Below are 11034 nucleotides of genomic sequence, written 5' to 3' on the forward strand. Positions count from 1 at the left end.
CCTATTTCCCAACATATCCAACCCAGCCGAACACGAGCCCACTCCTCAAAAGCAATCCAACTTCTCTCTCCACACCCTCAAAACAATCTCTCTCCACGTCACCGATCCGGCCTCTCCCCCTGCGAACCAATCACGTCACTCCTTTCAAACCACGCGGATCGCTCCGCCTCCTTCCACCATCCTGGAATCTAACCCGTCCATCTCAATCCAACGCACGAAGACGCGCCTCCATTTCCACCACCGCGCTCGCCCACCCGTATAAAATACCTTGCCCACCCCGCAGCTGTACCACACCAAAATTTCCCCAATCCCCAATCCGACCTCCTCCCATCCTCAGCAGCCAGCAATGTCGGGCCGCGGCAAGGGAGGCAAGGGGCTGGGCAAGGGCGGCGCCAAGCGCCACCGCAAGGTGCTCCGCGACAACATCCAGGGCATCACCAAGCCGGCGATCCGCCGCCTGGCGCGCCGCGGCGGCGTGAAGCGCATCTCGGGGCTCATCTACGAGGAGACCCGCGGCGTGCTCAAGATCTTCCTCGAGAACGTCATCCGCGACGCCGTCACCTACACCGAGCACGCACGCCGCAAGACCGTCACCGCCATGGACGTCGTCTACGCGCTCAAGCGCCAGGGACGCACCCTCTACGGCTTCGGAGGCTGAAGGGCCCGTCGGGGTATCTCTCTGTCGGCGTGTGCTTAGGGTTGTTAGGGTTTCGGTTCTGTGTGTTGAGTTGTTTGGGAACGGTGGCATGTAGTGATGGAATTTGTTGCATATGAATGGATGAATGAATGAATGGATCTGGTGTTTCTAGTAGATATCTGATTTGCCGCTGTGATTGAATGAATGATTACAATGTCTCCTCATTTTATTTGTTCAGAAATGTTTTCTTCATCGAGTGTCATTTGATCCTTGTTCCCAGTCCTCTTAAGCTTCTGGTCATTGCTTGTCGATTGTTTTTCTTGTTATGGCGTTTATCTTTCATTTGACATAATCTGTAACTGTGCAATCACCAGTTTTAAGCTTCTGTATGCACATAACAAGATCCAGTAAAAAAATTGTGCCTCCAGCAGCATAACAGTTTCAGTCAAGTTGTTGTGCAACTAGTCTCATATAACGGACATCTTTAGAATTTTTTTCATGTTTCTGTTAGAAATTTCATGTCAAGTTTGTATGAGGTTACAGGAAATGTTTCCAGCAACGACATGCAAACCCTTTTTATTTTGGAGAAGAAAAACTGTGCCAACTAATTTGGAACAGAAGGACTAGTGCTTCAGTTTATGGGTTCAAGATAATGGCAATATTCAGAGGAAGCTAATGGATCAAAGAAACAGATTGTCTTGTGCAGCAAGAGCATGTTAGGGCATATCACTTCACAAGCAGGTCGGAGCATGAAGCTCATTAAATCATCTTTGAGATCTTTTCAGAATTAATTCGAACAACATTTGGCTTTGCCCAGGAGTCTGACAGTTCCACACTAAATTTCCATAGAGAAGCACTGACAAGTAACAGCACATAAACTGATTGAATGTTTTGCTTGAAAACACAGTTGAACAATGTAACAGCTTACAGTACAATAAAGTCTCAGAAAACAATGTTGGTGCATATGGCAACAAGCCGGTTCAGATAAAGCAAGTGTTCAAAATTTGTAGCCTGATTGTTGCTGCCACTCTGATCACCTACTGCTGAGGCCCAGGAAAGCCTTGCATCGGAGGGCGTGGCGGAGGCGCCCCAGGAGTGAAGTTAGCCATTGCACCACCAGAAGGAGGTGGAGGTGGTATTGATCGCGGAGGACCATTTGCAATCGGAGGTGGAGGTTGAAAGCCATTCATTGGTGGTGGCGGGATCCTATGGGGCATCCCCATAGGTGCATGCGGTGGAGGTGGCGGTGGAGCTTGTGGATGGGGCGGTGGCCTTGGAGGAGCACCAGGAGGGCCTTCTGTCCCATTTGGGACAGTCCCAGGAGCAGCTGGTTGTCTGTTAGCCTCCGGTGGTCTTGGCTTGAAGTATAGTTGCATCTGTTTCCAGAAACAAATCGAAGGTTGTGAAACCAATAGTGCTTATAAAGGCAGCTAAACAAAACGGCAAAACATGTATAGAGAAACTCACAATGTACGACTTCTTGTCTGGATCCCAATATGAGAAAAACTTGTCTGTTGATTTGTCAATCTCTGTGCTTGGTATCTGCAAAAAATGAGGATTATCAGTACACATTCGTTTGCCAATAGATCTGATGCCTCGGCAGCAATTTTTTTGCAAGAGATGCACCTTAAAGCCAATGGTTTCGTACGGATCTGCCGCGAAAAGTAGATATTGAAAATTCTTGTCCCAAGATTGGATTTTCTGTACAACAATAGTGGTATGTTAGCACATGGAAAAGTACAACAGTAAAGCACCATATATCAGGCTGATCATGCTCGCGGATCAGTTTTCTCACCTGTTCATATGACGCCATGAAACGGTGCCTTGGCTTGCTATTATCTTCGATTTCTTGGTACTCAATCTGAAAAAATATAAAAATATATCAGTCCACTACTCCGGTGTACAGACTCATCAAATGTTTGTAACAGAAGAATTAACGAGGGACATATTTTCAGGCCCATCAATCTGTGGGTAAACTGGCTGATTACTTGGCTGTGGGGTTACTATTCTGAATGCAGTACCAATTCAAGAAGGCTAATTTATCAAAAGATAAATTTCCAGATAACAATTGTAAAATTAGTTTGCCCATGTGATGTAGGTGAAACAGAATAAGGAACACACATTAATTAACTTAAATATGGAAATGAATCTAACTTAACTGGTATCACTATAAGATCCTTGGCGTATGTAATTCAGACACCTACATGACATAACATGAAATGAAGAAATGTATAAAAATTGTCTCTACATATGGGAAGATGGTAAAGTGAACTTATTAGACGTGGATTTCACTATTATCATGTACTCCCTCCGTTTCCCATGAAACATGTCTTAACTTCATCTAGATTTAGATGTATAGTGTCTAGATACATCCAAATTTAGACAAAGTTCAGATATCTTTTATGGGACGGAGGGAGTACAAGATACTGAATTGACTGACTTCAAGCACAAGTTAAATACAAAGACGATGAATACTAACCTCGAAAAGAAACGAGTGTTGCTTCGTGTCAGGATCATACTGTTTAGTTACTGTATACCCAGGTCTGCCAATCTTAACTGCACAGCAAGGAAACATAGTTATGAGTTATATGACTTGTGAAGATAGCTAGCAAGAAAACATAATTATGTGCAGAGAATAGGATAGCATAAATGTACTACCACAATGAAACGAATATAAGGGCCTTAATAGCTTGCACGAGAACAACACCCTTGATGTTTCAACATTTAAGGAATTGCTAGAACAAAATTAAACTTCCTATAGATTTGTCTGTCCTGTCAAAACGACTTTTGGGAAATTGCTGTACCACAGGATCCATGCTTATGCCCCAACTGCCCATTAGTACAGTAACACCAAAGAGCATAGAACTGCTGTTTTAATAGTCCATGGTGATTTTACAAGGCTTTTTATCTGGATTTGGAGGCAATCCAAGCAACCCAATACTGAACTTAGAAACCATTTCAGGCCCCTTTAGCTAGGGATCTTTGATTACTAAAACTGACTATTTACTTTTCACATTGCCTTATCAATACATCAATACTAGACCTAATAGTGGACACCATGTTTTAGAAGAATACATCATCAGGACATGTTCAGTGTTCAAATACTAATCAATGGTTTGCAATACAGAAAGTAGCCTCTGGTAGATTCTCTTGTTCCCCGAGGGTAGAAAACTAAAGATACACCTAAGTAGCAGGCGAAGAATGAATATCATGCTATTGTAAAGCTAATATTCACATTCTGTTATCCACCAAAACCCTCTAAATCGGCCACTTATTGTCACGCCTAAAATTTTCAAAAAACACAAAGCATGGTAGAAGATTGGTAAATGGCAGTGCAAAGTTTGACACTCTCCGGATCCACAATTATACACACCCATCCTGCACAAAATGCACAACCATCGTGTTCGCACTAACGAATATCCCAAGAACGTGATGAATTCACATCAAGATTGAACTTCAAATACCACCAAAATCTTCACCAGTAATCCACTGATATAATCACTGTGTCACTTAGAACGTCAAAATCGGCCATATCACAAAGGAACAGACACAAGGTTATATGTGGATATTGTTCGCTCTCCAAGTAACACCGAACAAACCTAGTGCAATAATGATTGGTACCCAAATTTAATAAACATAGTCCAAGCAACTGCAGAAGGAAAATAAGCAGGCCCTAGATAGTGGAACCATTGCAAGGGAACCTTAAATCTAGCCGGGCAACAACAGAGGGGGCTAAAAGTTTACGCACCAGACTTGCGGGGCCCGACCTTGCGCTTGTTCGGCTGGGGCTGCGCGGGCGCGTCCTTGGCCTCGCGGGCGGCGCGCTTGGCGAGGTTGGTCTGGTGCCGCTTCCCCTGCGTGTGCGCCAGGTAGTTCCCCTCGTTGTTGTGCAGCGTCAGACAGAGTTTGCACTCGTAGCTTCACACAAAGGGGAAAAAAAGCGGAATCAGCAGGCCGAGCGACGCGAATCGAGAGCACGAAGAATCTAGGGTTTTGGGTGGGGACGGGGTACCTGCCGAGATGGTTGCGCATGAAGTAGGGGTCCTTGGCGAGGTCGATGGTCTCCATGGCGAGGCGGCGGAGGCGCTCCCGCCGGTCGATGGCCTCATTCTGGGCGGTGGCGGCGCCGCCGCTGCCGGGCTTGGAGCCCCACTCGCGATCCATGGCGTCTGCTCCGCTCGGCCGCCTCTCGAGTGTTGTCGACTAGACACGCCCGTCTTGTTCGATAATAATTCCGGCTCTACTCGGTTTTGCCCCTGAATCGGCCCGAGCCCTGACCGACCGGTTGAGCTACGGCATCTTGTCTGGATGGGCTTTACCTGGGCTTTGGTTTGAAAAAGGAAAAAGAGGAAACCCAATCAACACGAGTAAAAAAAACGTTCTAAAAAAGACTGCAGAAAAAACTGTTGTTGATATAAAGAAGACATAAAGTTTGTGTTTGACATCGTAGATTGTATCCACACTATAATCGCAACACACTACCGTACTCAATGTGTTAACGCCTCCAAGCCCACAAGCCTTTGAGGTGCATACCCCCTCCCCTCTTTTGACAAGGTTGGTCACGCCCTTGTACCTAAAGGGAGATCTAATGCACGTGCGTAGCATCTATTTATTCTCTTTGCTCCCCCAAAATAAACAATAACATGTTCCTCGGAATTGAGAAGTTGGATGAATCTTTATACAATGGATCCTAGCCAACCACAATCATTACCCACGATCAATGAAAATGAGATCTTCTACCCATTCTTGTCTTGACGTCATCAGTAGTTGCACCAAAGGGGGAATCAACAAGAGAAGACGAGAGGGAAGGTGAAAAAATGTGATGGAAAAAAAGAAAGAGCTCAATGGTACAAATACCAAATATGAAGCAACTGGCGTTTATGTGCCAGAAAATCGATATCTACATATCATTTCTTTATTTTTATTTTATTAGACAAAACCTTAATTCTATTGAGACTAAGAAAATTCACCATGAGAGACACCCATGTAAACAACACCAAGTTGTTACATCTTATTTTATACTCTTATAAAGACTTGAGTTGGTGGTGGTCCGTTCACCCCTACAAGATTCTCTCTCATGGTTCCAAGAAGTTAATTTCCGTTGTTATTATACGTTCTATGCTCTAGGTACATCATGCATATAACTTTTTTGATTAATCTTTTCCATAGAAGGATCTTTTGATCAATCATTTAGTTTTAAAGTATAGATAATTTCATGAGTTTACATGAAGTCATACACTACGATGGCATAAGAGTTTGAATAACTCGAACAAAGCAAAAAAAAAAAGAACTTCCATAGCAAAACCAAAGCATTTGGCTAGTTTTTTTGAAAGGGTGGCAAAAGCTTTGCCCTATTTATTGAATAAAAAAGAGTTATGGTTTGTTACAAGCCGAGTGAAAACTCGAAATACAAAAAGATCACCCTCATGGCATGATGGAACCAGAGTGCGTAGCACCCGCCACGCTCCATAGACCCGCTGCGCTCCGTACATAATGGTGGAAACATTACGGAATACCCTCGCATTGCGCTCGTTCCAAATCTCCCAAGAGGTAAGCATGATGAGCGACGCGAAGGACTTCCGTCTATTGCCATTGATGGCGCGTGGTTGACGAGGGAGGAAATGGTGTAGCTTTCCTTCGTTCCCCGGCAACGGCGCCAGAAAATAGCTTGATGTCTACTCACGCTTCTATTCCTGTAGACAGTGTTGGGCCTCCAAGAGCAGAGGTTTGTAGAACAGCAGCAAGTTTTCCCTTAAGTGGATCACCCAAGGTTTATCGAACTCAGGGAGGAAGAGGTCAAAGATATCCCTCTCAAGCAACCCTGCAATCACGATACAAGAAGTCTCATGTGTCCCCAACACACCTAATACACTTGTCAGATGTATATGTGCACTAGTTCGGCGAAGAGATAGTAAAATGCAAGTAATATGGATGTATATGAGTGGTAATAGCAATCTGAATAAAATATGGCAGTGAGTAAACATGCAGTGGAACAGTAAATAAACGGTGTCCTCCCCGGCAACGGTGCCAGAAAATACTTGCCGGCGTGCAGTTGACGTGGGAGATATTGCAGGAAGTAAAGATGCAGTAAAACAGTAAACAAGCAGTGATTGCAGTATTTGGAAACAAGGCCTAGGGATCATACTTTCACTAGTGGACACTCTCAACATTAATCACATAATAAAACCACTCTACACTCTCTTGTTGGATGATGAACACCATTAATTGTGTAGGGCTACAAGAGCACCTCAATGCCGGAGTTAACAAGCTCCACAACATTCGATATTCATATTTAAATAACCTTAGAGTGCATGATAGATCAACACAATTATACCAAGTACTAACATAGCATGCACACTGTCACCAACAGGCTATGAAAGGAGGAATAGATCACATCAATACCATCATAGTGATAGTTAACTTCATAATCTACAAGAGATCACAATCATAAACTACGCCAAGTACTACATGATGCACACACTGTCACCATTACATCATGAAGGAGGAATAGAGTACTTTAATAACATCACTAGAGTAGCACATAGATGAATAGTGATACAAAACTCATATGAATCTCAATCATGTAAGACAGCTCATGAGATCATTGTATTGAAGTACATGGGAGAGAGATTAACCACATAGCTACCGGTACAACCCTTAGCCTCGAGGGAGAACTACTCCCTCCTCATGGGAGACAGCAGTGGTGATGAAGATGGCGGTGGTGTCGATGGAGATGCCTTCCGGGGGCACTTCCCCGTCCCGGCGGCGTGCCGGAACAGAGACTTCTATCCCCAGATCTTGGCTTCGCGATGGCGGCGGCTCTGAAAGGTTTCTCGTACAGTGGCTTTTTCGTATCGAAGATTTAGGTCAGGGGGCTTCTTATAGGCGAAGAGGCGGAGTCGGAAGGCTGACGGGGGCGCCACACAATAGGGGGGCGCGCCCCCCCTTGGGCCGCGCCGGCCACATGTGTGGTGGCCATGTGGCTCTCCTCTGGTCCCTCTCGGGTGTTCTGGAAGCTTCGTGGAATTTTAAGATTCTGGGCGTTGATTTCGTCCAATTCCGAGAATATTTCCTTACTAGGATTTCTGAAACCAAAAACAGCAGAAAACAGGAACTGGCACTTCGGCATCTCGTCAATAGGTTAGTTCCGGAATATGCATCAAAACGATATAAAGTGTGAACAAAACATGTAGGTATTGTCATAAAACAAGCATGGAACATAAGAAATTATCGATACGTTGGAGACGTATCAATGAACACGAAGCGAAGCCACCCATCTTCGACCGTCTCGAAGTTAGATCAAGTGAAGGTGTCGACTGAGATCACCGAGATGATCTCAAGCCAAGAGAGTAAAGAGTTCCAAATCCTCACAGAGTAACGGCACTTGAAGAGGAGGTGTGCCGCGGACTCGGGTTCCCTCTTGTATAATTGGCAAACCCCGTAATTGGTCCATCCGCGCTTTTGGAGCTGGTCGGCCATCCAAACACGATCTTGCAACATGAGACACACAAAAAGCTTGCACTTGGGAGGGACCCAATTGTTCCACACCGCCTCGGGCATACAAGAGAAGAGCATGCCCTCAAATTGGGCCTTGTATGCTGCCGCCGCAGTGTAGACCCCCGAGTTGGTGAACTTCCATTTAATGTCATCCGGTGTGCCCTCGGTAAGGCGGACCTCATGAACCCGTGACCATAAATCCACGAACTTGGAGATGTTGTTAGTCGTGATGCCCTCGGAGGTGTTGATCTTATCAACCCAAAAGTCACGGTGGAGCCCTTTATTGACGGTGGAGCCCTTTATTGACGGTGGAGCGCTTTAGAGGGATCTTTCCAAATAAGCCATGACTACCTAAGCCTTAAGGTTCTCGCAAACTTATACAAGTATTTGATGCCAAGCCCACCCCTCTCCTTCGGCCTACAAATAATTTTCCAATTAACTTTGCATTGGCCACCCGACACTTTGTCCGTCCCCGCCCAAAAGAAAGACCTCTTAAACTTGTTGATGGTTTGCAAAACACACCGAGACATCACAAGCGACGTGATGTGGAAGATGGTTTAGGAAGTGATCACCGATTTGACGAGAGTGCCTCTACCGGTGGCGGTGATAGTTTTGCGATAGCATTTGGCTAGTTATTACAATATAGATTTAAACGAAAAACCAATTACATCCTAGCCATACGAAATACTACTCTCTTCGATCTATAATAAGTGTCGTGGTCTTAGAAGCAATAACGAAACAACATATCATTAGGATCCATGCACGAAACATAAAAAATAAACTGGGGAACAGCAAACCATCTAACCTATCAACATCTGCAACCCGGAGCAAACTTCAGCAACATCACAACTTTTACAGCAAAATCAATGCTATACCATGTAAAAAAAATGTCGCGTAAACTGTATGGAGTAGATAATAACCGTATGCATATCACGTGGCGCAGAAGGAACAAAGTGAGCTTTTGCCGATAGCCTAGGCCTGATGAATCACATACGAAGAATCCACCACTAAATTCACAACATGATCATCATCACTTAGACTGAACCAATAAACAGACCTTAAACTGGTACACACCTTCTTGCTAATAAAAGACCATCAAATCAACACTGCACACTCCCGCTATTCCAACGGGTACCGGAGCGTGGCGATGTGGTTGTGCGCGACGGTCCCGATCCACAGCCTCCGGTCCACCTCCCTCACCTCGCTCACCAGCTTCATCACCTCGCCGCCCCGGTCCTCCAGCACCTCCACGACGTTCCCCTCGCCGTCCAGCAGCGCGAGGAGCGTGTACATCTTCATGCTCACCATCTGCCCCAGCGTCTTCATCGACACCGGGAGCTTGAAGTAGGCGGCTCGCAGCCACGGCCTCCGCGCGAACACCTCCTGCGCCGGCGTCCGGCAGCAGTCGATCGCCACCCAGAACTGCCCCTTTCTGTTCAGCCGCACGTTGTCGGGGAACCCCGGCAGGTTCGCGAACACCTCCGCCTCGCCGGCTCTTGGCCCATCCAGCCAGTACCTCATTATCCTAGGGTGACATGTTAGGTGAGCCTGGATTCTTTTTGGTTGATCGTGCTGAAATTCTGAATTTTATCTCACCTGCAGTTTGTTGTCTCGGAGAAGAGGAGGAACTGCTGGTCCTGCGAAATCTGAACGCCGTTTGGGAAGACCAGCCCGTTGAGCACGACATGAGCGGCACGGGTTTCTGGGTCGTATCTCAGCAGCCTCCCCGTGCCTTCTCCTTCGAGCAAGATGTTCAAATGGTCCCTGCATTAGTAGCTATGGTCAAACACAAATCTTAAGAACACAAGTAAAAGGAAATCGAAGTCGATCAAGCATCATAGTCGGCTAATGAAGCAGAGTAGCAGCTCCGCTCACTTTCTGCTGTATCTCGTGCTCGTGTCGGTGAAGAAAATCGAGCCGTTCATGTGGATGTCGAGGTCGTTCGCGAAGTGGATCGGGTTCCCGCCAGCCTGCCTCGCCAGGGAGGTCGCCACTCCGCCGCTTTCGCCGACGGCCATGAGCCCGTAGTACGCGTCGGCGATGAAGAGCTCGCCGGTGTCCCTGTGGAACCTCAGCCCGAGAGGCCGGCCGCACCACTGCTCCTTCACGTGCTGCTTCCTCGTCGTCGACTCCACTCCATTGGCGCAAACTTTCTCCGACCTTGTCCGAAGAACAAGAAAAGTTTTTTTTTCACACACATCTAAGCTACGAAAATCTCTGCAAGAACATGCTTTTAAATGTTTACCAGTCAGGATTCATGACGGCGAACGTCTCCCACCCGGCCTTGTCCCCCATCCACCGCACGACGCGGCCGTCGGCGATCCCGGCGTAGGGCCCGCGGCCATGGCGGTCGAACTCGATGGACTCCGGCCCGAACACCTCGTCGACGAACTCGAGCGTGCCGTGCCTGAGCCGGCTGCCGTTGTCCCTCGGCCAGCGCGCCATGACCTCCCTGTATGGCGCCAGCTCGTGCTTCACCGGCCGGTAGTCGATCCCGGCCAGCGGGCCGAGGTGGAATGGGTCCATGAAGAGTAGGGCCAGCGCCAGGGCCGCGAAGAAGAGGTGCGGGTACTGCACCAGGCCGCCATCGCGTCCTCGTCCCTTCCGCTGCTTCTTCTCTTCCATGGAGATGATGTAGAGGGCAAGCTATGAAAGGCAGACGGATAAAGTGCAGAGGGAGTGTGATCTTAATGGATTTGGTCCGAAAATATATTCCGACATGCACGGAAGTTGCATGGGCCAGCTAGCTAGTGTGACGAAATATTCCGACATGCACGGAGGTTGCATGAGTCGGCGTGATCGTTTGGGAGTAGGTGCATTTTGGTTCGAAACAGCTAGGGGATCCTACCACTTTTGGATTTTGTGAAGGTGTGAAGGAGCATGTCTTCGTTGCTCTCACC

General features: G+C 46.9%; 3 protein-coding genes across 3 annotated transcripts; 1 reads left to right on the top strand and 2 right to left on the bottom strand.

Moving 5' to 3' along the window:
- The first annotated feature begins 282 nt into the window (after window positions 1-282).
- Window positions 283-813, top strand: LOC127296119 (histone H4). Its single transcript, XM_051326147.2, has one exon. The coding sequence runs from the start codon at window positions 347-349 to the stop codon at window positions 656-658; it is 312 nt and encodes a 103-aa protein (XP_051182107.1). The 5' UTR covers window positions 283-346; the 3' UTR covers window positions 659-813.
- Window positions 814-1501: 688 nt separating this feature from the next.
- Window positions 1502-4878, bottom strand: LOC127296120 (uncharacterized). The gene is made up of 7 exons (XM_051326148.1): window positions 4650-4878; window positions 4386-4555; window positions 3117-3193; window positions 2433-2498; window positions 2264-2338; window positions 2105-2179; window positions 1502-2013 (listed from the first exon to the last, which is right to left on the bottom strand). The coding sequence occupies exons 1-7, from the start codon at window positions 4799-4801 to the stop codon at window positions 1675-1677; spliced, it is 954 nt and encodes a 317-aa protein (XP_051182108.1). The 5' UTR covers window positions 4802-4878; the 3' UTR covers window positions 1502-1674.
- A 4211-nt stretch (window positions 4879-9089) lies between these two features.
- LOC127349031 (protein STRICTOSIDINE SYNTHASE-LIKE 13) lies at window positions 9090-10788 on the bottom strand. The gene is made up of 4 exons (XM_051374848.2): window positions 10380-10788; window positions 10010-10294; window positions 9731-9898; window positions 9090-9659 (listed from the first exon to the last, which is right to left on the bottom strand). Exons 1-4 carry the CDS (start codon window positions 10757-10759, stop codon window positions 9254-9256), a joined length of 1239 nt encoding a protein of 412 aa, XP_051230808.1. The 5' UTR covers window positions 10760-10788; the 3' UTR covers window positions 9090-9253.
- Between the last annotated feature and the right edge of the window lie 246 nt (window positions 10789-11034).

Source organism: Lolium perenne, chromosome 4, assembly GCF_019359855.2.
Source record: "Lolium perenne isolate Kyuss_39 chromosome 4, Kyuss_2.0, whole genome shotgun sequence".
NCBI lineage: Eukaryota > Viridiplantae > Streptophyta > Magnoliopsida > Poales > Poaceae > Lolium > Lolium perenne.

Coding starts and splice junctions, on each gene's coding strand:
- LOC127296119 (XM_051326147.2), top strand. CDS start 347: ATGTCGGGCCGCGGCAAGGGAGGCAAGGGGCTGGGCAAGGGCGGCGCC.
- LOC127296120 (XM_051326148.1), bottom strand. CDS start 4,801: ATGGATCGCGAGTGGGGCTCCAAGCCCGGCAGCGGCGGCGCCGCCACC. Junction 2,499..3,116: donor AACACTCGTTTCTTTTCGAG/GTTAGTATTCAT, acceptor ATATTTTTTCAG/ATTGAGTACCAAGAAATCGA. Junction 2,339..2,432: donor TCATGGCGTCATATGAACAG/GTGAGAAAACTG, acceptor ATTGTTGTACAG/AAAATCCAATCTTGGGACAA.
- LOC127349031 (XM_051374848.2), bottom strand. CDS start 10,759: ATGGAAGAGAAGAAGCAGCGGAAGGGACGAGGACGCGATGGCGGCCTG. Junction 9,899..10,009: donor AGCACGAGATACAGCAGAAA/GTGAGCGGAGCT, acceptor CTACTAATGCAG/GGACCATTTGAACATCTTGC. Junction 9,660..9,730: donor TCCGAGACAACAAACTGCAG/GTGAGATAAAAT, acceptor ATGTCACCCTAG/GATAATGAGGTACTGGCTGG.